The sequence below is a fragment of the Apteryx mantelli genome, chromosome 3 (genome assembly GCF_036417845.1).
Source record: "Apteryx mantelli isolate bAptMan1 chromosome 3, bAptMan1.hap1, whole genome shotgun sequence".
Taxonomy (NCBI): domain Eukaryota; kingdom Metazoa; phylum Chordata; class Aves; order Apterygiformes; family Apterygidae; genus Apteryx; species Apteryx mantelli.
The window spans coordinates 10,399,690-10,426,441 of record NC_089980.1 but is presented as its reverse complement, the minus strand read 5'-3'; the positions used below and the strand labels follow the sequence as shown (position 1 = coordinate 10,426,441).

The 26,752-nt window shown below is 35.7% G+C and overlaps 1 protein-coding gene across 2 annotated transcripts in view; it reads right to left on the bottom strand.

Moving 5' to 3' along the window:
- The window catches only part of TASP1 (taspase 1), a 101,116-nt gene extending 74,364 nt beyond the window's left edge, over window positions 1-26,752 (bottom strand). The window contains exons 1-7 of one of the 2 annotated variants that reach the window (XM_067292701.1): window positions 26,722-26,752; window positions 22,426-22,643; window positions 20,506-20,573; window positions 18,898-18,966; window positions 11,124-11,244; window positions 9,707-9,791; window positions 3,374-3,453 (exon numbers count right to left, since the gene is read on the bottom strand). In XM_067292701.1, coding sequence (XP_067148802.1) covers window positions 3,374-3,453; window positions 9,707-9,791; window positions 11,124-11,244; window positions 18,898-18,966; window positions 20,506-20,573; window positions 22,426-22,570 — 568 coding nt within the window. In that variant the 5' untranslated portion in view covers window positions 22,571-22,643; window positions 26,722-26,752. Of the gene's footprint in view, window positions 1-3,373; window positions 3,454-9,706; window positions 9,792-11,123; window positions 11,245-18,897; window positions 18,967-20,505; window positions 20,574-22,425; window positions 22,644-26,299; window positions 26,327-26,721 lie in introns of those variants that run through there. The other variant, XM_013960125.2, reaches the window with a different exon arrangement.

The window sequence follows — 26,752 nt, the reverse complement described above, 5'->3', positions numbered from 1 at the left end:
CCACTACAAACAGTAGAAATCCCATTTTCTCACACACTTGGCAAACAGAAAAAAACAAAGCAGGTGAGTCTTGACATAACCTTGATGTAGTTCAAAAAGTAACATGGTTTAAAACATCATTTCAGTTGGTGCTCAGATATTTTGATAGTTCTCAGAAAATTATGGAGTGTGACCACAAAGGTGATCATGCAGCTTTCTTTGTAACTGATCATACAGAATGCTCCATCAGTGCAAAACCAACCACACAATCCCACAACCTTTTAGCATGTGCAAAATTTCTCTTGCCGTCTTAGGTCCAGGAAAAAGGAGACAGAATAATGCATCTTCAAGAATATTTTTTCCATGTGCAGTACAGAGAAGCCAAGACATGTGCACCCAGTTTTCCTTGCTAATATTTGTTGCAAGCACATGTCTAAGGTTTGGGTTAGGTTTTTTGTTTTGTAAATGACTAAATGCATTTTCCTGATGTTTGGCAACTACTTCAGTTCTTTATTTTACAGAGCTATTCAATAGCCACCTAACTTCAAGTTAATTTATCACCAATTCTTCATGCAAACTCTACCATAGGAATTGTAGCAAGCATAATCAAAAAGTTTCCCTTTTTTTTTGAGGTTCCTTACATTACATAGTGTAGTAGCTCACTTCAAATGAAATCATTTATTGTGCCTTGGAAACAACATTCTCTCTAATTGTTATTTCTGAAGAAAGTCTACCTTTCCCTCCCTTATTAACACTGGAAGAAACAATTCTGGCTTTCTTCTATGTCACCTGTGAGACAGTTTCCAATTGCTTTTCAGCTATAACAATTGCAGCTATAACAATTCCAAAAAAACAAAACAAAACAAAACAAAAAAACCACACCAGCTATAACATTGCAACACACAGTGCTAATGGTTACCTTCAAGCCTCACTGATCAAAGCCTGATCAAACTACCGCTCAAAAGACTAACTTTGCTAAGGACTGGTGTGGAAATCAACATAATATCATTACCTGAAACTGATTTTTCAGGGTTTTTTCTTCCCATTTTGTTGTTGTTTTATCAAGAAATAACAAATATACAAACTACCACTGATGATTATACTGCAAAATCAAGTGTACTCAAACATTAGAAAAATGACAACATTTAAGTTGATTGGGCAATTTTTTCCCAAGTGCCTCTTAAAATGGCTAATAATACAGTCCTTATGTAAGCTAGTATTTTTTTCCTATGTATCCATATTAGGCACTTAAATAGCAGACACTGCCATCTCATCTTTTTTGATAAAGAAACTGAAGCACAAGACAACAATATTCAGATACCTCTGTTTCACAGATCCAGTTAGGCACAGACTGCAGCTCAGTTGCTTGTCTTCAGAGTAAATTAGAAAACATCCGTGAAGAATTTGGTTTAAGTGATTTTGCTCAATATTGCAAAGGATCTCTGATTATCAGTCTCTGACACATATTTTTTCAAAGTATCCTTCAATTACCCTAATCTGAAACCATCCTTCCAGCAAAACCTTCACACAGTCTACACTTGAACACTAACAGCTACAGCCTGCTTCACGGCATTAGTTCACTCCCAGAGCAGGCCCATCCTGCACAATGATTCAAGCATACAAGCCTATACATGTGCACTATAAAGATGGGTAGGGGAGACAGAGGAGTTTTTTTGGCAACCGTAATACCACCATTTTTTCATTGACACCACAAGCAGAAATTGCATTTCTTCATTGACTTTGCAAAAGGATTGATTTCACAAACCTGTTGCTTTAATAAAATTTTTGCTAAATAGAAATACATTCTGGAAACTGAGGAGACAAATCACCATTGTTTTGGAGTAGGTTTGTGAAAATATATTGGCTGGAGTTATTTTTTCTGATGTTTCTCCAGTGCACCTTCATTTCTGGGCCAGTAAAACAAAGTAGCAGTGATCATCGATATTTTTAAGCCATATCACGTATATTTGCTTCAACCAGGGTACATTTTAATGACAAAGATACCATCTGGCAATTAATCTTATAATCTAATCATCTCCATCACAACAGAAACTCACTGGTACTAGAAATAGTGGAAATTTTTGTGTATGAGAACAAAACCAGTTGAGAAACCTTCTGAGTTATCTACTATACATAGGTAATGACTATTTTCTAAACAAGTCCTTTAAGTGTTTTTACTCTTTCTAAAGTCACAGAAATAAAGGTTTTTGGCTTAACTGAGGCCAAAAGTTGTTCTGCAAAAGCTGTCTTGGACAGCAGATGGACAGGACAAAAGTTTCAGTCATGTAGGACTAGATATCAAAACAGTCTGTTCAAAATGAAATGCATCATGAATATGTATGAAAGTTGGCATGATCAAGCATAATGGTGCCACTGCTTCAGAGTTTGTATTTGATCATTTGGTCTTAGCAACTTTGAACTGCTAACTTCTAGATGTTTACCTACATTTAGAGATAGATTCAATAAAAGTCTTAATGCAGCCCCAGGTTTCAACCCCTGGTTTAGGCGCTGCTCAGGTATTTTATGCAGTAATATTGTTTACTGTTAAATACAGAAACATTGTATAATCTTGTGTTCTCTTTCTTCCTTGGGCAAGGAATTCTGATTTCTTTCCTGCACAACTTCAACAGGAAGAGTGGGGTGTGCCCTCTTCCATAACAAGCTACAGACTACTAGTAAGGGCACTTTCCAAAGGGAAGGGACTAAGGAAGAAAAGAGGAAAACGCATCCTCCTTTGCATGGATGAGCACACTAATTTTTAGCCTAACTTACAGATGGTGCATCAATATACCATAATCACTTCTTTTATTCTGAAAAAAAAAAAAAAGTTTTTGTAACACACCTGACAAATGTAAATAGACAGTATATTCAGAGTCCACCTGTTGGATCAGGTTATTCCACCATCTTCGATAAAGCAGAGCCTAGCTAGGTTAAAAAATAAAGGCACAGGAAGGTGACAGTCTATTTAGACTGCAGCAATTCTGGACAGACAAATCAGAACTGGGCATAATACAGAATGTGAGAGTCAAACTGGCACCTACTGAATTTAGGTACATGGCTAGTTGGTGCTTTTAGGATACAAGATGGGTCACAATTTGAGACCTATAGAACTGAGTTATTAAAGAAACTACATTTTGATAACAAAGTCCTTCACTGGATTTAACAAATTCGCTTAAATTAGATGTTGCTAAAGTGCAGCTGAAGTAATAGCTTTTAGATTTTGCTATTTAGATACTTAACAGAAAACGATTAAACTTAAACCATTCTTATACACCACAATACCATAAACTAGCTGAAGGTTAAGAACAGTGAAGTGATGTACACCTCAAAATATGAGACGCCATTTTAAATTACTCTGTCCTGATCTTCCTACTCACACCACCAGTTTACTCACTTGTAGCCATGATACCTGGAGGACATGCTGGTATCCCGTGATCAACTGCCCATCTGTAAGCTCCTTCACCAACTAAAAAGCTAGGAGACACAGAAGAGGGAGTTTAAACAAAACCAAATAACAAATCCCCCTTTTCTTACAATTATTTTTCTATTTGGTTTGGTCATTTTAAAATTGTAAGCTGTCTACATGTCACAGAAATGTCAGCTATTATTATGGCTGGCAAGCTTATGTAGTTCCATTAAAAGACTATGCAGCTCTGACATTAAGTTTACTATTGAATAAAATCCATGTACTATTAAATCTGAAATCAATTACCAGATAGTACCAGCTTTTAATTGCAACTAGAACAGGACAAGCCACCTATAGTCTTCCCTACAGTCTATAATGACTGAGATTCTGAAGATCAGATTCTGAAGTAAGATTCTGAAGACCAATAATATGGGATGAATGAGGCGAGAATGATAAGACATTTCCACTAAAGTTGACCAATACCTTAGGAACACTGAGAAGTGCTTTGAGAAATATGACACAAGCTAAAAATAAATATTATTTAGAAGGTTAAACATCTATCTCATTGATTTTCATCATGCATTTGCAAATCTATGGAATTTTTAGAATATTTGCAAAAAACAACCCAAGAATTGTCTTGTAGTCAGTACTGAACATTCTGCAGTAGTGAGACAGTAAGCACTGCCACAACAATGAATGATAGCAAAAGCTACGTATAGACATGTAACTTTTAGGAAAAACAAAACAAAACTTTGATTATGCATACTGTTAATCCTCTTTCACTTTAAATAAATTAATCTGATTCCCTGAAAAAGGGAATGTGGTACTTCAAATTTATACATTTCTAAAAGCTGCTGCACAACAGTATCAACAACAGCAACACAGTCAAGGACATCTCTTTCCAATGTCTACTTTGTATCTCCCTTCTTAAACAAGAATAATACAACTGCCCCACAGACACAAGAAGTGAAGACGAAGAATTTACAGTGATTTCAAAAAGCTTTACAGAAATACCAGTATTATGAATATGAGGCTAAAGAAGTTACTTCAGCTACACAGAACTCCCCAGGGACCACATAATACTATCCATTTGTGACAGCATTATTGCTATAGCAAATTTGTTAGCATTATTGCTGTTTTAAGTTTTCTTGATACCATATATCTGATTTTAGTATGTAGTATTTTGAGGTGCTGCTTTCTAACTTCTCTCTGACTTAACCAATGCAACATGTATGTTCAGTTTTTCCTCACAAAAGTTCCCCTAAAAAAGCTCCCCTACATGAGAACTTGAATTATTAATTGCTTATATGTCTTATCATTGTTAATACAGCTCCAGATAAATATGGAGCATGTTGATACTGTAGAGTAAGTTACTGTGTACTTTGGGAGAACTCAAGTGTTTCCTATATTGCAAGCTAATGTTCAAGAAACAACCTGTTACTCATATATTAATATAAGAGACAAATGTAAACTTTCACAGTTGCCATAGCCAAATCTAATTAAGTAGTACTCTCCAATGACTAAAGAGTTAGGGGTTTTGTCTTAAAAAAGAAAGTTTTCCACCAACTATACATACGCAGGAAGTGAACAAGCACATCCTGTTCTACAAAACAATTTACACAGAGAAGAAGCATAGGAGGAGAAAATATTATGTCCAAATATTAGGAGCTGTATATGCAATAATTTGAGTAGTACAAGTCAGTCAAACACTACATTTTATTGACGTTTCCCAATTGCTTGTTTATACTTAAAAACACAGCAGTGGGGGTGCAAAAGAAGTACTCAAGAATGTTCAAGATGCATCAAAACTGAAGTAACAGCTCCAGCTTGTGTCCTCAATTCCTGGATTCCTCTCCCTCATACAAGATAGGCACAGAAAAAATATTTTACAGTTTTGATCCCTAAGAATAGATAGATTAGTTGAAGCAGACATCTCCTACTGATATCTAACTGAGGCCCCATACCACCACCGAGTTCATTCACTATTTTTAAAATTCTCACTTCCTGATATCTTGGATGGAGAGCATAATCAAAAAAAGCCAAAATATTAGTTTGTGAAAAAAATCAGCATGAAACCAGGTCTGCAGATAGCCAAGTATGCATTATCTAAATATAATTTAAACAGGACTAAGCAGTCTCCACTCAGCTGACAGGGTGGTGAGAGAGTGGGAACCAGCAGTGAGGTACTAGGGAACCACTTTAGTTGCCATGAGAAACATCCATGTACCCACATATAGAAAAGCTGCAGCAGGCCAGAATGAACAGGGCAATACTTCAAGGTGAAATAAAAACAAAACTACCCCTAAACAACTACTACAAAGCATGATGAACTAGGGGAGAGAGAAAATAGAGAATAAATCCAGTGGGCTATAGAAAGCAGCCAAAGTCCCACCAAGTCTCAAAAGCCTTTAGGCCAATTCAAAATACAACATCCCAAGGGGAGGGGGACAGCAGGGAGAGAGAAAAAAAAAGAAAAAAAGAAAAAAAGAAAGAGAAAGAGAGAATGAGAGTTTGTGCTCTGCTACTCTGCAAGTTGGTTCTGCAGAAACAAGATTTATTGTTCCTGCAACTGTATCAAATGAAGAGTACTCTGTAGTTGTTACAGGATCAGAACACACAGAAGATGAAAACCTCCTCATGACAAGGAGATGGTGCTTAGATGGGTTTTCCAATTCCAGGCAAACTAGATTATATTAACAGAAAAATGCAAGCAAAGGACTCTAAAAATGGTCTTTTTAAGCAGTTTTTCCACAAGAACATGGTTATCCTTGTGTTATTTACTCTGAACAGGACCGCTTAACATAAGCTATATAGAGATAGGCCACATTATGCTAAACAGAAGTGACAGAAGATGGCCAGGTCAATTAAAGATGGAATGCCAAGGTGATCCTGAATGCAACAAACTGACTTTGTAACATTACCATAAAATGCAGCAGTCACTCTGAAATCACTCTTACAAAGAATAAATTGTTCTGAAGAAATACAGAACAGAGATAAAGGTTGGTGCACATCTTAAATCTAGGCACCTTCTTGACTACCCGCTGCCCTACAAGTTACACAACACACATATGCCTTCAGTATTGTACATCCCAGAAGTAAAACATTTACAAAATTCTGTGCGTCGGGGGGGGGGGGGGGGGGGACACGACTCGGATGGAATATGGATTACTATTAATCCTGAAAAAGGGATACAAACATGAACTTGAAATCCATAGTACCAAGTAGATCTAAAAAAAGGAGCCATTCAGGACTATTTGCACCATCCTGCAACTCTTATGTATCTAAAGTTAATAGTAAACAGATGTAAGTAAGCTTTTTCCCTTAGGAAGCTCAGGTATCCCTTGTTTCAGCACAAAAAAATATAAAAGTTAAAAGCTATTACTACAAGGATCTAACCCATTATCTTGGGACCAGAGACCACTGTCAAAGATCCATCCAATATGTAATTGTGAAGTTACAATTGTTCTTTCTTTTGTAAAGTTATATAAATGATCAGGAATGTCTTATAGGATAATATGTAAAATTTAAAGAGTTCAGTATTTTCTCTTCTTGCTTACATAGGCAGAGAATATTCTGACTACATCAAGCTGAACATCATACGAAAGGTGTAAAGACCTTAGAGCAGTTTTTTTAAAAAAAATGCCCTCACACATTCAAGGGTTCTCTATTTTAAACTTTAAACTTTTAAACCTTAGTTCGGATAGCAAAATTCTGTGTTTTGAACAAGACAAGATACTAATCCAGAATCACCCCCTCCCCAGAGCAATTTACAGCAAAATTCATCCATCAGTTAGGACACTTGATCACTCTTTCCCAAAAAACTTACCATCTCAGAATAAGTTAACTCACACTCATTAGAATTTCTCCTACTGCAAGTTAGAAATATTCCATTTTGAATTGGTTTTAAACTGTCACTATACAAATGGGTACTGAACAACAGGGGTAAACAAGCCAAACTTTAACTGCTCCAAATGTTCTTTTATAGACAAGACTCTCCATAATGCTACTTTCACTAATCTTAGTTCCTGAATTTCTTGCATGTGGTCCTGTACCAAACATTCTGGCCAGAAAACATTAAGCTGTCTTAGATTGTGCTATAGGAAGAGTATCTACTGCGAGGTGTCTTAAGACAGGTTCTCAGACTGAGCAGTATCTGTAAGATTCCCCAATATACTATTTGCCCACTCAAAACAAGAAGAAACTTCCACATCATTACAAATAAAAATCACTTACTAGAAATTTAACACTTGGGAGGATGCCAAAAATACACTTGGTCTCTTGTTATTTGACTATATATATTCCCAGCTTGTGGAGGAATATATTTCATTCCCAGAACAAAAATGTGCCACACCAAACTCTGTCAGAAAGGCAAGGCATGAAGCTGTCAACACTCATCACCTATAATGAACGTGAGCTATCATTCAGAGAACTTGAGATATCCTGTGTGTAGGGGAGCATCTACCAAATCTAAAGCACTAAATCTAAATCATACTCCAATACTTCAGATTGTTCCCAGGGTAACTAATTTGTTCTGATAAAATACATGTTTGAAATCCAGAATGGGGAAGAGGAAATGAAAATACATAATAGGTAATGAAGGTTCACAACTTTTGCACAATAAATTATATGTGTTGGCTCTGAAGACAGCTCACCTCTAGCCTCCAGAGTTCGAACTTCCTTGCCATTAAAAACGTCAGTTAGCCAAGATTTGGCATGGCATTTGAAAGATTTAATTTTGTCCTTTGGGGAAAAGAGGATATAGTTTCTTTTCCACTCAGCTATTTTAAAAATAATAGCAACATAAACTAGGTCATGAAGTTACAGCAAACACACTAAAATAGGATATGGACTATTCTAAGTGCTCTGCCTTATAAAAATTAGAGAAAACACTGTGACTGTATAGACAAGATAAAAATCACAAATGCTTGCTCCTGGAGCTGACTTTAGAACTCTTAGTTCTGGAACACCAGAAAAAACCCACCTCATTTGACACTTTTTTTAATGTAACTCAGCTAAGCCCTGGCTTTCTCCTGACTTCAGGAGAAATGAACCAAAGTAATTGAAATTCAAGTTCCTATTTCTTAGTAAAATTCTCTTTTATTAAAGAAAAGAGTTTTAAATGCAAAACCTGTATGTTGGTGGGTTGTTTGGGGAGTTGCTTTTTTGTTGTTGTTGTTGTTTTATTTTATACATATAAAACCTACCTTTTTACCATTACAGAAAACTGAAACAGTGCTTTCCCTCACTCTTTAAACTGGAATACCACACCATCTAGATACAGACTGACTATTTGGGTAGTATTACAGGAAAAGTAATATAGCAAAGGAAGTAAAATTTGTGAATCTAAATATACATATTTTAAACTACGTAACTGTATTAATACATCTGAAAATACAGCAGCCTCTTACTTAACAAAGGGTGCCAAATTTCTGCAAAGGCTATATTAATTGAGGATAGCAGCCAGTTAATAAAAACAAGTCATTTTTAGGCAACATAGCCCAAGTGCAATACAAAATGAAAGTTAACCATTTAAGTTCAAGGTCTCTGCTTATCAAATTAAATCACTAATCACAATATGATTAGTTTAAGATCAAACAGTTATGACTTATTTCTAGTATTCTTTCCAAAATGATACAATAATATTCAAAGTTACTTAATAGTTTCCTCCTCTATCCTTATATCATACCAATCTCAACAAGAGGGTGCATCTTTTCACTGCTGTTGTAAATACTATCAGGTGTGTCTTTAAAATAAATTCCCTTTGGTCAACATGAGAGGAAGTTACTAAATACTGCAATTTTCCACATTACAGCTAGAAAATAAAGCTACCCACATGCACAGACAGTAAAGTAGGATTCTTTATCTATATTGTATATATACGATATATATGATTCTTTATATATATGTATATATTCTTTATACACTTTTCAAAAGTATGCAGGTTTTTTTAAAAAGGTAGAGGGAGGTAAAGGCAGTAGAATTTCATTTCAATCTTGATACGTTTACAGATTGTTCAAAACACAAGAGTTAAAAAAAAAAGGGGGGGGGGAGAGAGAATTCAGTAATAACATAACTGTGGAAATAGTCACACAGAAAAAGTTTTCACAACATAGTATCACCTTCTATCCACAATTCTTCACTCTACTCACAGCTGCATCAAGTGCCTAAGATGTTCCAAGATCAGAGAACAAAGCTAATCTCCTTTTTTAACGGCACGCTATTGCTGATATATAAAATGGCACCAGCCTTCTTTGGATAAGAACAACCTTCAAATATTGCATGCAGCAGAGACCAAAGACTAAAGCAGAACAAAGCAATTACCAAGGTGGAATTCTGCCAGCAGAGAGCTTTCCCTTCTGCCCTTCACACAATAATCTATTTGCAACTGAAACTGGATTCTTGATTCCTGAAAAGAAAAATTAGCAAAAAATGGAAACAAAACATTAAAATATTTTTCCACGTAGCATTGTAGCGTTCATTCTGGCAACGGAACTCAGCTTCCTTTAATTTCCATGACTTTGACAATTCATAAAGAGACAACTTGCGGTATTATGCTTTAATTTAATAACAACTTTATCAGTTTTTCCTTCACAAGTCCTATCGATGTTGCCAACACCTTCTAATTAACTCTTTCCTTTTTTAAAGAAAGAAGCATGTTAAAATATTAGGAATGCCTCCTTAACACAGAAATCTATGAATTAAAGCTTGGTATTCTACAGGCCAAAGAAGTTTTATGAGTATTTATTTTTCAAGGTAGAAAGAGCTTTCATTTAGATCTATTTGATCAGAACAGGGATTATGGGATTCAGGCTTAGCTTCCTCTTACTCCCTTGTTCCCTTCTTCCCCACCTTTGGAAGTATACATTTTGTAACAAGCAAGCCTTGAACACTTAATTTTAGTATTTATTTTAGATTTAAATCTACATGAGGAAATAATTTCCGCATTATGGAACTATTCTAGGATAAGGAACAAAGTTTGAAGTGTCAGAAAATCTATTCAATAGTAACATTAAGATGAAATAAGTCCCATAAGCAAATTCATCGAATCTTATAACATACCACAAAAAAATAAATCCACATATAATTTATTATGTGAGAGAAATTATAATAAGAAAAAAAAAATCTGTATTATGCAGAATTTTTTTGTCCTAAGCAAGAAGTTTGACTGATGAACAGCCGAGCCCATTCTCAAGAAGAATTCTCAAGTTTGGAGGCTGGTCACCCATATAGCCTTCTTAAACTGTAAAGAGAAACTCAGTACCTTAGGATACTAATTGAGCAACTTAACTAAGCAATCAGATATCAGGTAACATTATGATTGCATTATACAACAGTAAGTTCTTCATGGAGACAGATAATGAAAAAATATTAAAGCCTAATTCAAATGCTTTTATTATTATTATTATTTTTTTTTTACAAATGATTTGTATAATAAACTTAACATTCTACAGAGCCATCTGAGCAAACTCACTCCCACTGTGAACACTTTACAGCATCGCATGATTACTCTGGGTCACAGGATTATCTGTGAACTGATAAGACAGTATGTTAGGCGCAAAGCAAATTAACACAAAGCAGTACTTTAAAGAGTAGGAATGCGCCAGCCCTTAAAAAATAAATAAATAAATAAGGGGGGGGGTGCTTATAATCTCCCTGCCTTGATAACTTAACAAACAAGAACAAAATTGATCTTTGCACCTAAATTAGTAGTTAGCTTTATAACATAAAGTTAACATACCACTCAGTGCTCCAACTGCTCCAAAATTTAAAGACTTTCCATCCATTATACTGGCATCACATTCTATCTCACCCAGAAGGTTTAGGTTAGATCCCATTCCTGCATTTGTAAAAGGAGAATCCTAAAAATAAGAAGAAAACACAGTAAGACCATATCCATGACAGACTATATCAAAACTTTTGCATAATTGACCTTGATACAATGTACTTTCTGATTCTAGTAGTTTAATCTCCAATAACAAAAACAACAGCAATGTGCACGGGTCATCTTAAATTATTATAATAGATACTTTACAAACTACATTGTGGGTGTAATGTGCTAACATAAATAACAACCATGCAACAATTTTGGATGATCACTTACATGCAAGCAAAAGCCTTACAACACAAGTAAATTCTCTTCCTCCCTCCCACAAAATGCATACTTAATTTGGTCCCTAACCATTCAATCACTTTAATTAAAATCTAATAATCAGAGTCCAGCATAAAGAAAATTAAGTAGATAGGGTTTGAGAAATATTTATATATCAAGTGCAGAAGGATGGTGAACTATGTGTCGTAGTAACTCATATTTCTGTGCAAAGATAGACCACATGGGAAAGTGTCATTCACATTAGATGGGAAAGTGTCATTCACATTAGATGGTCACACCATTACAGTACATATAAGCTGAATCAATCCATTGGAAACAGCTCTAAGTTCAATCTTAAACGTTAAATAAACTGTTTTCTTTTTTGTACATGTAATTTATAATGAATACAAGGAAACAAAGAAAGAGGAAGCACACAGAAATGAAAAAAAAGTTTGTTAGTAATTCAGTGTTCTTTTGTTAACTTTTAAATGACTGGTGATGACTAAATTCCAAACTTATTTTTCAATATATTGATTACAATTTACAGAGATGAGACATTTAAAATGTTCTTAGTGTTCAGAAGAGTTATCATAAATGCATCTTTTCTAAAGTTTTAAGGTTAAAGATAACACTGAAGATTCATTAATGTATGAAACAGATGGTGATCCTTCCAACAGATTCATTTTATGCTACTCATCTTTATTTTTTGCTTTTTCCTCTGCATCTGAGAAATAGCACATAATTTTACATATAACTTATCCTACACCATAATAGATCTTGGAATTCACTGTTTGCATTTAACACTGAAAACTGTAAATCATAGCAAAAAAAAAAAAAAGAAAAAAGGAAGAAATTTTAGTATAATGAAACATTTGCAGCTTCCTGCATAGTGAAGAACTTTCCCTAGAAAAGGTGAAAGAAAAAAAAAAAAAAAAAAGAACAGCTACTGAGATGATGGCCTTGAAAAGGTAGAAGACTGCAGAGCAGCAGCTGGCTTAGCCAACTTCATTGTTCCCCAGGCAAATTCAGCCAGTGAAGTTCTAGAAAAAAAGGAGCAGAAGAGCAGCTGAAGGAAGGGATCTGAACAGGAATGGTGGAAAGTACACGGAGGGCAAAGAAAAACCAGAATGCATTAGGATGAACAATGCTTACTCCTAGAGATGTCCAAGTTCCTTGTTCATGAGTAATCAGAGTGCACAAACCTGAAAGCCAGGAGACATATTTCTAATGTTCTGTTCCAAAAACATTAATTCAATACATTATACTCAAAAGCATTAGCAAAGGGTAAATATTTTGTGATCTACAGGTCTGCCACAGCCACAAAGCAGAGATAGCTGATATCTTAAGAACAGATGTCATGGCCAAATAAATGAGTAGGAAGGACCCAACATCAGAACAGAAGTCTTAGTTACACTGTCCAGAATCCTTGTGCAAGCAAGACACAAAGCTCTCTATCACCTGATAATAAACAAGAGAGAATAGGAAAAAAAAGTTACAGGCAACAGAGTGGCACTAGTTCAGTTTATTGCTAAAAATCAAGATGTGAATGCTTTGAAGCTACACCTTCACAGCACTGGAGATGTACAAACAGATCACTTATTCAGAGGATCCCAGGACAAGGAATGCCACCTCAGTTTCTCCCTACAGAACAGGGGTAAAGAAGATTCCTAAACCAATAAAATTGTAAATGCCTCTTTGGTGGCATATCTCTTTCATTTTAGGATGGGGAAGGAATCTTACCAGTACAGTCAGTTCAACATCAATAAATTTTCCAGGCAAAAGAAATAAAGATCCAATTCCAAGCATGTGTTCAGAATGCCTGTTAAGCTTTACTTAGCTTTACAACCTCAGGCTGCAGCCAGTTGAGAAGATGGTCTCAGAACTGCCAAGAGAAAGATGGCCTGCTCTGACTTCACAGATATGACAGTTGATCTGATAACAACTTTAGACACTTCAGGAACTGGGTGTGAACAGCACGGAATTTCTGATACCTACCAGAGTTTCTTGGAGATGAGATATAAAGCCTTTGAAATGAGGCAGGAAAGAACCTTTATAACAAATGGAAACAGAAATTCACACCTACTTCTAGAAAAAGGCAAGGACATGAAACACACCACATAAACACATCTCTTTTTGAAAACATGAATCTCTGCAAAGTCTGACCAAAAGATTTGAAGACTCTGATAATAAATGGTGCAATGTAATTTAGGAAAATTAAGAAGAATTTTAAAATGAAAATGTAAAGCCTTTTAGGCATGCAGAAACATTATTAAAACAGAAATTCTGTATGCTTTCAAAGGGGAAAAAACAAGCTGAGCTAACTGAAGCAGTCTCTTTATATCCTGAACTACAGAAGCGTAGTACTGCATAAACAGCCATATGACTATCATGGGGCAAGGGGGAGCATAATCAAAGCATGCATCCAAGTAGGGGAGGAAGGGAAAGGAGAGAAAAGGTTATAATACAGAAGCATCTTTAAGAATTTCTTTTATTTAAAAGATGCAAGCAGAGATTAGCCTTTGTATTTCTAAGCAGACTGAAGGAGTGAGATAAGCAAGTAAAACAGGCCTGAGCTTTGCAGGTTAACAGCAAACCCTGCTACCATGTAAAAGTGAAAAAGAGGAGAGAAAAACAAGAGGCTATTCAAAGCATTCTAACAAAACAGAAGCTTTCAAATATGTGAAAAATACCGCACTACCTGGCAATTCCTCCATCACTGAAGGAGTACTCTAACTTACAACACAAATCTGTAGCAAAGGAGATAATGGAAAGCTTTAAGATGTGAAATAATGGTTTCATTTTCCAAAATTGTATCCCATCTTGTAAAAATTCTTAAGCTACTGAGGGTATCATTTTCATTTCTAGAATCCTTTTTACTTCAAGATGTATTTATAAATGCCCTGGCAGCAACTGCAGGCATGCTGAAGTTACTAGCTGTGGTCAAAGCTGGAATGCTTGAAGAAGTTACTCAACACTAATAGTGCCAAATTAGGTCTAGCCAAATAGTTACAATGGTCCACTTTCAACATTCCATCTATCTTTGATATAGTTTTGGCCAAGGTTTGTCTGCAACTTTTTAAAATGGATTCAAAGTCTACAAGCTTTCTTTTTACACACTGCAATTTTAAATTTTATTTTTCTGTGGGAACTTAGTGACAAGTAGTAGTAGTCTATAAGGATGAATCCCTTTCAATTAGATCAGCTAAAATGTTTTTGAAGAACATTTTTGTCACAGACTACTGCTAGTCACTTTACTACAATAACGCTGCTGGCGCTGTGCTTTTATCTTTAAAGAAAAGCCCTTGCGGCTAAGACTGTGTATTCCAAAATGGTCTTAATTACTATAAAATAATTTTTTTTAAAAAAATCAATAACCCAATTCAACAAGAAGCTAATTATTTCACTGCAAAACTTTATTGAAGGACACAAAAAGACACTGCTTGAATACATCAACAGGTTAAAAGTATCCTTTGTTTTCAACCACACACACAAAAAAAAGTAAATGGACCAATTTTAGTAGCAAGTAGATCAAAAAACAAAATGTGACATCCACTTCTCCAGTCGGTTTAAACTCAATTTAAATCATGTTCACAAGGAACATTCTACTGAAAGCAGATTTAAAAAACAAGCAACATACACACAGTAATAATAAACTTAGACTAACGAAAAAGTTTGAAATCTTAATCATTCTCTACAGTTGATGTTCTTGTTTCCAATACCTGAACAGTAGACTCTGAAGTTGTCTACACATATAAAAGCTTAAAATTGCACATTGTCCTCCCAGCCAGACATAAACGCAAATCAGCATGTGGTTTTGCTGAAAAATGCAGATTAAAAAAAAAAAAAAAAGCCCAAATCCCTTTCTGTTTCAAGAGAAATTCAGTCTTCATATGACAGCTGACAGCAAGAATGCAAAAATGAATGGTTCAGTGATGTCTCTGTACAGGCATACATTGTAAATAAGGAATCTTCTGAAGCACCTTGTCCATACCCTTCTATCATCAAAAACTGCAAAAGGTAGCATGTTCATTTGTTTCTCTACAATGACAGTTTCACAAACTGGAAAACATAACTCTCCTCTAATCAGCTTATCAAATACAACTGATGCTTACAAAGACCAGCACAGTTATTTCAGCAGTATTCTGGATTAGCTGCTCTTGTTAGTTTGCAAAAGTAATCTACCTTTTCTCTAATAACTATTAACCTTATATCTTAATCACAGAACACTATTTCACTTGAGATTCATAAAGTCCAACAAAGAATGGCTGTTCCTTCTCCATTTAGAAACTGCAAAAATAAAACAAAAAACAGACAGCATACCACAAGCAAACTGTCAGCCTGCTCATAAAAGATCAAGAGCAAGCTTTGAGCATCAACAAGTCTTTGAAGTGATGCCTCTTGGATTAGCTGAAATTCTGTGTAATAGGAGTTGTGTAATTGAGTGGAACTGAGGGGAAAAAAAATTCATCTTTTGTGACACTTCCATGAAAAGACATTTGTGTCTTGCAAAGACTACAGATTTTTGGAATACAGAATTAAAGAGTCTAGAGAACTTGAAAAGAGATTAAATATTTCAGATAAATTCACTGCAATGTGTTCTACAGCAACCAAAATATAAGTTAGAAGCAGTACTCCACATCAGAATCTCTTATTGCTGCTACTGCTGTTATCTGTCATGCTATAAAAAATTTTGTTATTTGTCAATCTGCATTACGGTGGCAGATGTAAAGAAGCAAGCTTAGTTTTCATACAAATTTTCACTATGCATTTGCCAATTCAAAAATAAGAAGAAAAAGTCAGTATTTTTCCTGCATAATGAAAAGGGGAAAGTGATAGCTCACTAGAGGGACAGTCAGTAAACAAACCTTTTTTACTTTACAAAGTTTGTAATTGATGAGAAAAATTATTCTGTTTGCTTTGTTGATCTGCCACACGCAATTTCTGTTTCTCACAGAGCAACAGAAAAATCATATTGGACATAGAACAGAAGATACAGCTCCAGAAATGACAGAGATCTCAGGAGATCGTGTTTAGAATGAGATACAAGCAGACACAAACCTTTCAACATTTTGAAAGCTGACAGTCTAACATTTTGGAGTTACTCATGCAGGATCCAAAAACTGTCACTGCAAACCACACCATTTTCTGTTTCAAGTATACCTTTGATTTTTCCTCAATGTAACTGCATACACAAGTATTTAAAAAGAAGCCCAAACCCAATATTCTTCATCCCAGGAACAAAGAGAATGACCCATAATTAAGAGGCTATATAGTTCACTTAATGAATAAATGAAAACCAATAATTACATTGATAACAGCAGTACAACAATCTGAACAAATCAGTATTTAATCTCAAAAACAGGAAAGAGGAAAAAAACATTTTAGATGATATACATAAAAATACCACCTGATACAACTACAAACAATAAAATGGAATGAAGAGAGGCATCATCAGAACAGCAGCAAGAGAGAAGGAGAAGAAGGTTGCCAATTGAAGTAATTTCATAAGTAGGTTTTAGTTTAATCTTAAAGCTATAACTTCTTCCACGGATAACATTTCAGAGTATTTAAATCTATTAAAGCAAAAGAAGAAAAGTCTCTTGGGGATCACAAACAGACAAAATATTTACCCTAGGCACAGCTGCAAGATGTATAGCTATTAAGTTAAACTTCTTAAAATATATTTTCCTATCTGTAGCTCTGGAACACAATAAAAATCATAAAACAAACTAGATTTTATTCTGCTGAGGAGGGAACTGGCTCAGAGAACAATCTTGTGATATAACAGTAGCTAGTAGTTAGTGTTCAGTAGCAACTAGTAGTTAGTTTATAAAAGTGCATTATAAATAATTCCATTATAGAGATACCATTTGTGTTCACCTAGACATATTTTAATGTGTAAGATAACACATGAAAGCATATTTAAACAGTTCAGTGAAGACCAAAAGTACTGTTTAATAGCAGTGAAGCTTGCCAACTTAAAGTACGACTGAAGTCTTGGCAGTAAGTCAGTATGTCTAGCACATACTAAAGTACGTACTGCCATCAATTATGTTAATTAACATTTTCTGAACACATATGTAAGTAAACCCACTGCTAATTCTCCGGGAATACTACAATAAATTCCAAAAACAGGATTTTTTTTTTTTCCAGCACAATACTTACTTTGTCTTCTTCCTCTACTAACCAAGGTGGAGAAGAAGAATCAATTACTACTTAGAGAAGAGGAATTCCTGTTTCAGTCATTACTACTATAAGAAAGTAGTGGACCTGGGACCAAACCTCCAAATTTAGATCTCAGAAATTCTTTTATCTTTCCTCTCTGTTACCTTATTTTATAGGCACCCTTCACTGAACATGGATGCTGTAAGATCTCACCACTCCAAAAAGACACCCTTTCAAATGCCTCACAAGCAACTGCTGGTCTCCTCATGATTATCAAGATGTTCTTAACACATACCATTCTGAAATACAAACAGCACTTATCCTATTCTTCTACAGAACTGGTCGTAAAAATCAGAAAAAGAGCATTATCTTCTACTGAAGTCAAATATCTCTGAACAGCCTGCTTCTAGACTCCTATCCTATCAGAGAACATACAGAAAACTAAGTAAAAACATAAGAAAAATAGCTTTTAAAAACTGCATTACATTAAGCACATAGCAAAAGTGTATTGTGAGATAAATAAAAACTTTACATTCATTATTTTCATACAATCCCTTAACTGGTACAAGAGACAAGCAGCCTTATGTTTAGGCAATCACTTTTCTAGAATTATGCTGAAGAATTGAAAAAGATATGAATAATATAATCCAAGACAGCATACTCAGAAACAGTTACATCAATATAACTATTACACAAGAGTGTTAACAGAATTATTAGAGACTAAATATAACTAATTTGTTTGGCTCATAATTTCAAGAAATGAAACATAACTCAGTGTGAGATATTAGTACAAACAAAGGATTGAACACATCATAGAATTTCTAGTTAACATATGTGACCAGTAGCATAATTTTTTTTCCCCATCTAAGAAGTGAAGCTATTGCAGTCTACCCATAGATTGGCAAGTCAGAAAGAAATTAATAAAGTATGTTCCATACAGAGTGTTAGATAAACATTTAATAACTGTTATTCTTGTAGATTAAAGACTAAGACATACCTAAGATACAACAGAATTGCACCAAGTAGACAATTTTTATTTAGTTTATATTTTTAGACATTCTTTAGGTACATTTACTCCAAACCACCATGAAAAAGCAAAAGATAAATTACAGAATAGCTTCCATATCCACACAGATACTAAATTTAAGACACAAAAAGGGAAAACTCAGTACATTTCCCATACAAATTAGTATCTTCCTACAGAAAAATCTGGCAACATACCTGAGAGATGTATTTAATGTTAGTCAGAAATTCATACCTCTAATTCTATAAGTGCTGCAGTCACTGCATCTGTCGCAAGAGCACCAGCCTGTAGCTTTTCAATTGCCTGTAAAACAGAATTTTTGCTTGATGATCAGGAAATTCTAATATTATATTGCTAAGCCCTACATTTACCTGAGGACAGGATCTTCACCAAATTAGTTTAAAATGACATAAAAACAAGAGGCACTGGCAATAGTAGGTAAACACTAGGTAAGGGGACAGAGGGAACTGAAAGCATGATTTTATTACTCAGTCATTCTGACATTGCATTTAATAGCAGGTTCCTGCACGATCAAATTTATAGCAATATAAATTCTTACACCTGGTGTCCCCAAACACTCACTGTTTCAGTCAAAAAATTATTATTTTTCCTTCCAAGATTCAACAAGAATTCCTAGTACTGTACAGGGCAATTGTCATCAAATTGAACTGAATCGATAAGCAAGCTTATCTAAAAGCCAATACATGAAAACAAAATCAAATAAGACAATATTATCTTTAAATTATACACACACAAAAAGCAATTTCTCAGATCCATACTGGACAAAACCTTATAGCCAAGTTCTCTCAGGGAACCCCAAGAAAACAGCTATGGCTGTGTTGTTGCAAGACAAGCCTGGTATTGTTTGTTTTTGATACAAGATATTTATGTTGGCTACCTAGCTTAAGGAACCAAATGGAATCTTAAATTAGACTTAAATTCAACAGCAACAACCTCTTTTACCACATAATTATCTGGAAAATGAGTACCAACAGGGCCAATACTCAACTTTAATGAAACTGATGTTGAGTTTGGATGATTTGAGGCTGCTGATTACCAAATTAGATTGGTATTAGGATTGAGCAACAGAACTGTAAAATGAAGTGTTAATTATCAAAGGCCAAGTCTGAGACTCTTCTAAAAAGCCAGTCAGGCTCCCCAGCTCCTCCCTGGAGAAAGCAAAGGCATTACAAATTTTGGAGATCAGTCTTCCAGCTTCTCAACTGACACTTAGTAGATGATCTCCTCCAGAAACTTTGTAGCTGGCAAGTTTCAAAAATTTAATTTCAAGAGAAATTAAAGTCTTGCTATTTTTCCCTTTTCAGATTTGGAAAGAGTTTTTTTGTTGTTGTTTCTACCTCCTCTGCCATTAAGAAGTTAGAGCTACCAAGAAGAAAGGAATTCTGGAAACCCTTGTATTCACAGGGCACTCTGGATGCTATAGCTTAAGTAAGTTCCAAAAAAAAGTGGACACAGATGAAGAAAAAATCCAAAGACACCACGTAAAGCTCCAGAAAGCCCACAGCCACAGGAACAGAATAGGAAGCCTTCTGTGAAGGTCACACTGTGAACCCGCCCTGTTCTCCCATTGTTCCTTTGGTGTCTGCTATTTGCCCCTACTGAAAACAGAACACTGTTGCACCTTATGGGCCTGCACTCTATTGACTCAGCATGGCCATTATGTTAACTGCTGCTGTTGCATTTTCCCTATAGAAATTCATATAGTCTTAGTAGCTACAACCAGATATGCCTATTCGTACTGAAGGGAGAGTGCTACTGAATCTCTGGAAGAAATATATTTCTTATATACCCACTGTAAGACTGTGGAACTGGAAGACATACCTTCTGACAGGCTCTTTTGCACACATGCTTGTATTCTTTAGCTTTGGATTCAGAATGATAACCTGCACCTACAATTAAGGCAAAAGGAAAAGAGATTACACTACCTATCAAACTGGGGCCTTTAGTTCACATCAACAACACAGGCAGACAAAACCCACACTTATCCTGGATAACACTGGCATTTCTTTTTTTTTTTTTTTTTAATCAAAGATTTACACCTTTATGCATTCCAACATTATTTCAAAAACACGTAGTAACATATCGAACACACAGCACACATGTAGAAGCATACAGATATAAATCTCAGCATCACACAATCTGTTCATATAAACACTCTCCAGAAGACTCGAGTTTTGCTCATTCCTGCAGAAATTGCAGCATAGTTATTTCATTTATCTTCTGCAATCTGGGGAAAAAAAGGGGTCCCTGGTTTTAAGTCAAACACTGATTTCCCTTTTTACCTCTGAACTGCAAGTTGACCAATTACCATTCTGTTAATTTTTTCATGTTTATACTAAGCTACTAGAGCTCAATGCTTCCGCTTCAAAACCAGAAAAGTTCCTTGAAGTAGAGATCATACCGTTTGTTTCATCTCTTTCTCCCATTTTCAGTCACAATAACTGTCCTGCTGCATTTAACCATTTTCTGTCTTTTTTTTTTTAAGCTGCTGCGCCCTATTTCCATATCTGAAAAAGTTTTCAACAACCACTAGATGACTAAATAAAAATAACAAACATGGTAAGAACACTGATATTTAAGTTCAATTCAAAAATTAATTTTTTTTTAATTGGGAAATATACTTTTATTATACCTCAGGTTCCCTTTCTCCATCTATCATAATATTAGTCTTGAGAAATTCTAACAAAATCAGTTCTAACACTAATGAACAAAAAAAGGAAATTTAAAAAGAGCAAAGTCATCCAATAAAGAGCAATGTATTGATGAACTCAACTTGCTCTTAAAATACCAGGATCTTCGTATATCAACCTTGTTCTTTGAAGACTTTTTTGCCTCAGGGTTTTGTGTTTTGTGTTTTTGTTTGTTTGCTTGCTTTTATTTTTTAAACCAAGGAGCATGTTGGCTTTTCAAATGCTTTAGGTATCACCAGGCTACTTTGCTCAATTTCATGTCATGCCATCAAATAGACGATAAAACCAAATATACAGTCAGATACAAGCATTGCTAATATTTTCAAGATTAAAACCATTCAAGAAGGTGCCTATTACTAATGAATCCTAAGAATACAACATATATAACAAATCATTTTTACTTTACATATGACTAGATGACCATTTCTCCATTACATGCAGAAAGGATAAATAATAACCAGCTTAAATAAGAACAAGAAGAAAAAAGCTAGACTTGGAGGAAAACTTTCAAAGGATAAAAATCATGAAGTTCTGCAACAAATCAGCAGATTTCAAGAGGTCTCAGCTAGACTGTCCTCAAGGACAAACTAGATAAGGAATTGTCAGGAATGAAAGAGCTATATTTGATCCTGCAAAGGATCCTGCAAAGGATCAAAGGGTAAGGAAATAGACCGGAAGACCTCTCACATCTTGTAGGGCTTCTAACCTTAGCAGAAATAACTGCAGAATTTAACATTTTAAACTGTTTAACTAACAGATTTTTTGTGTGGTTTTTTTTTCCAAGGAGAAAAAAAAAAAAAAAAAAAAAAAGTACCTTTCAGAACACCAACACAATCCAGTAAAGTTAACTATATTTTTATTACCAGCTTCCAAGATCCTCCAGCCAGTGCTGGAATTAAACTCTCCACTCCCACATTTACATCCAAAGCTCATGCCACTTCATTAATGTACTAGTAGCTCCAAACCCAATATGAAATTTTAGTTGATATTTAAGTCTTTAAGTCTGCATACGCGGTGTTTCTGTTCCAGCAGTTACGCTTCTGCATCTTACCTGCATGGACAAGCACAAATCCCACTCGTTTCCCTCTTTGGGTTTGCTTTGTTTCGGACTCTTTGACCACCACTTTTACAGCTGTAACCTGAGATGATTTGGAAGGTAACACTTCTACCGAACTTATCCCCTTCTCCATGATCATACATTAAGATCACCATCTTCTACTGGAAAAGAGCATGCTTCCATTCAAAAATAAACTCTGCAGAGGAATCATCCTAAAACCAAATCACATGCATACGTTAGATACTGATTCCAAGAGATGTATTTCACATAAATCAACTTTAGAAAGAACATTATGACAAGAGGTTTGAAGCAAGGGGAGTATTTCTGTCGAAAGAAGGGTTTCTAAGTTCTGCCTCTTCCATAGCTAACAATACTAACATGACCTAAGATAATCAATTCAGTTGGAAAAGTCTATGTTGCAAGTTGGAAATCAGCCTTCAGGCTCCTTTGAAGAGACTTAACTTGAACCTAATAACTTCTCCAGACATTTTAAGGAATTGCTGACCTAAGACTTGTCTGAAAGAAAGCTGCTTTCCATGATCTTTTTTTATTTGACAGTATTACATACTTCTGCACTCATGCCTGGCTAGTTTGCAACATGATGATGCTCCACAGTCAAAATCTTAACTTCCTAAAAGAGGTGTTCCCTATTGGCATGGCAAGTTCTAAGCAGCCTTATGACAATGCTGGCAAAAGCAGAGACAATATACATGCCTGCATGGCAGAAACTCCTGTGCTCAAATCACATGCTGGCATCTGTCTGCATGACTTTGTGTGGATGTTTCATGTATGCCTTAAAACAAATTCAACTGCCATAAAAGAAGTTAGGAAAATGTGCTCCAGAGAACGGTAGCATATAAAACACACTTAATAATGCCATACCTTTTTCTTTCTTTTGCTAAGCTACTATTTCTTAGAAATAACCGTTTAAGAACCTGTAACGAATTCTCCTCCATACCCTTTCACCCCCTACCCTTATTATTCTCCATCAGTCTTCAGGGAAAAAAGAAAAAAAAAAAGTAACTTCTCTTATTGCAAAGTATTTCTAAAACAAATAAAATGCCAAATAAGTCCAAGAAAGTCAGAGGAAGCCTATCTAGAGAAATGAATAGCTACCATGATTAATAATGAACAACAGCATGTCTAAGTTGAATTCAAATAATTTGGTAACCCCTTTCATTTTAGCTAGCTTTTTGATCTTAATCCTTAGGAATAGAAAAACATTATTTATTGGAAATTTATGAAAAAATTGACATTATTTTCCAGTACATACAACGCAAAATAAAAGTTCTCAAATGAAAGCACAGAAAGATGCATTTTCAGGAGTTAGAAAACAAATTCTCCATATTTACTGCTTCTCTTACTACAGCCTAATGCACATTAATCCTGACACAATACTGTTTCTCTAGTTCAACATGTAAAATTCAAAACAGAGACAATCAACATGTTGAAATATTTCAAGAAGTAAACAGACATGTAGCTTTGCCACATGAATGGAGAAAACCTCTCTAACATATTAGGATATTCCAATACAGCGCATATCGGTCCTACCCACCTTGAAAGTGACTATTTGTGACCTAAAAATATTAGAAAGTGAAAAGAAGTGAAAAAAGCAGCTGTTTATGTATATGTAGGATTTAAATCACCAAATTTGCAAATGTTATATTGCTCATTCCAAAAACTAACTACTACTACATTTGAACCACTAAAACAATGCAAAGGATGTTTGGCAAGATTCTTCATTGGTATAAAACAGGCAAATTTACTGGTTCACCAGAATTGTCTATTCAGTAATGGGAACTTGGCCAGCTTTTTAGAAAGTTATTTATTTCCAATTTTTTTCCAGAAAATATATATTATAATGTTACATAATATTACAATTATAAAAGTAAATATAATAAAATTATAAGTATATGAATATAATAAATATATATGTATATAAAATGAAAGACAACTAAAATACACATAAAGTGAAAAAACATTAATGGACTACATCCAACTATAATGTTCTCTTCCATCAACTTGGAAGCTAAAAATAAAGTCATAATCACTACAGCTTACTTCCTTTTGGCAAATAACAATAATTAAGAAAGCTCCAACAGCCACTGGTAGAGGCAGTAATATATAGCATAAACTGAAATACAGAGACTGTTTGCTAGAAACCCCACTTCCCTGTATCTTGTTACACCACACACAATACATCACATCTATAGGGATATGACAAAGACTTAAGTAAAATGACAGAGAAGCAAATGTGGAACACATATTTTTGCAGAAATTGAAAAAAATAATATGGGGTAGGAAGAGTAACAAAGATGGTGGTGAAATTGTTTTTTTTTTTTAAAAAAAAGATACAGACGCTGCTTAAAATTTGACTAATGTAACGTTCAGCCTGAAAACTAAGTTACAGAAGTAGTTAGGCTTTACATACGCTTGGGTTTGACAATATGTTTATTTGTACCAGCAAGGCAATCATAGAATTTGCACACTGAAGTAAAAAGACAACATACATAATAACATCCTTCACTTCATAACACTTCCTTCACATCAAATCAATCTTGTCAAATACCTTCCATTTCAACCCTTTCTTCAAGTCCTTTCAAATGTCACTCACAAACTTGCTGCTTCCATTTCATAAGTTCCCATTGGACCTAACCCTTCCCTTTAGAGTTTATTTTAGGATTTATCTAATCCCTTTCCTGGCTGTCACATATCCATCAGTTCAGATCTCATCCCTCCTCCTCACACAGTTCAGTGTTGTACATCTGCACAGCTACAGAAACGGTGTGGGAATACACCTGAGTTAGATTTCTGAAGAACCCTTTTTAGGGGGTTACCTTACAGAAGCAGCCCAAAGTACTAATCACACTGAAAAAAGTAACAGCTGAAATCCTACACAGGCACTCAGAAAAAGTAAATAAATAGTGTCACATCCGACCTGGAAAGATTCACTGATCCTGTTATTCAGTGTGCTCCTTTGGCATAGGTACTACAGATACACTGTTAGCCAAGTAAGGGGTGACACTTGCCATTTCCCCGAACAATTTATAGCTCTGTGTAATTAATATCCATAGCATAGCAAGAAGCTCTACTGGGCAAACATGTGCAAATGCTACAGATTGATGACGGAAGAAAAAGATAAACTTAAGTGCACATATTGATAACTCTATCACAGTATTTCTACTTCCTACTGGCAGCAAGGGACAGTTCATTTTTAAGAGCTTTTCATTTTTACAACAATCATTTGCCAGCACAAAATGAGATTACTCAGAACATAGTAAAGACACAAGCACTTGTTTGTTTCTGTATTATCAGAGATAATTCTGTATAAACAGAGAAGCACTAAGCCTGGGATCAACACCATGTTGAAAGAGCACCTCAGTACTGAGGTGAGCGACCACTTGTGGAGGGCACAGGCTGCAAGGCCACAGGTGCCTGCTCTCAGTGTGCTGCAGAAATAAGAAGTCTGGGGAGGAATGATAAGGAGCAAATTGAACTGAATGGCAAGAAAGAACTGATTTCATGAGCAAGCATCTGAACAGCTGCAAGAAAATTACTAAAGAACTAAGGAGGAAACAGAAACAAGAAATCAGCAAGGAAATAAGTAACCAGTAGACACAAAAAAGTAGAAAAGAAACTTTTATTTGGAAAAGTTATCAGCAAAATTAAATAAGTATACTGACATAAGAAACACATTTGCTGTTATAAAAACATTAGTACTTCTGACAAAAGCTTTTTCAAAACTTTAGGGCTGCCCCTGCTGACAAGGCTTTAAAAGACCAAAAGCAAATGCACACATCTACTATTTAAGGAAAGAAGCCAAAACAGCTGAATCTTAGCAAAGAAATTAAGCTTTGAGCATAATTACCCCCACAAACTAAGCTTATCCCTTCAGCGAGGTAAGGCCACACAACCGCCCCCCCGCGCCAGGCCGCCGGGGCCCCGCAGCGCCCCACTCCCTCGCACCTCCCCCTCCCCTCCCCCATCAGCCCGCGCCATCGCCATCACCATGACGACTGCCGGGTTACGCCCCCTAGGAGGCGGAACCGCTGCGGCGGGGTGACGTCACCCTGACGCCACGGGGGAGGCCCCCAAAGCCGCCGCTGGCGGCGCGCGGACAACTGGAGCGCTCACGCCAAGCTCGACCCTTTACACCCCGCCGCCGCCCGGCCAGGCCCGAAGGGGGATGAGCGAGTCCGGGCCCGGGAAGGCGGGGCAGAACGGGACGGGGAGAGCCCAGGATTGGCTGGCTAAGGTGGGGCAGGGCGGAACTAGGCACGCAGCACTCACCCGCCACAACCGTCAGCCTCGCGCACACCCG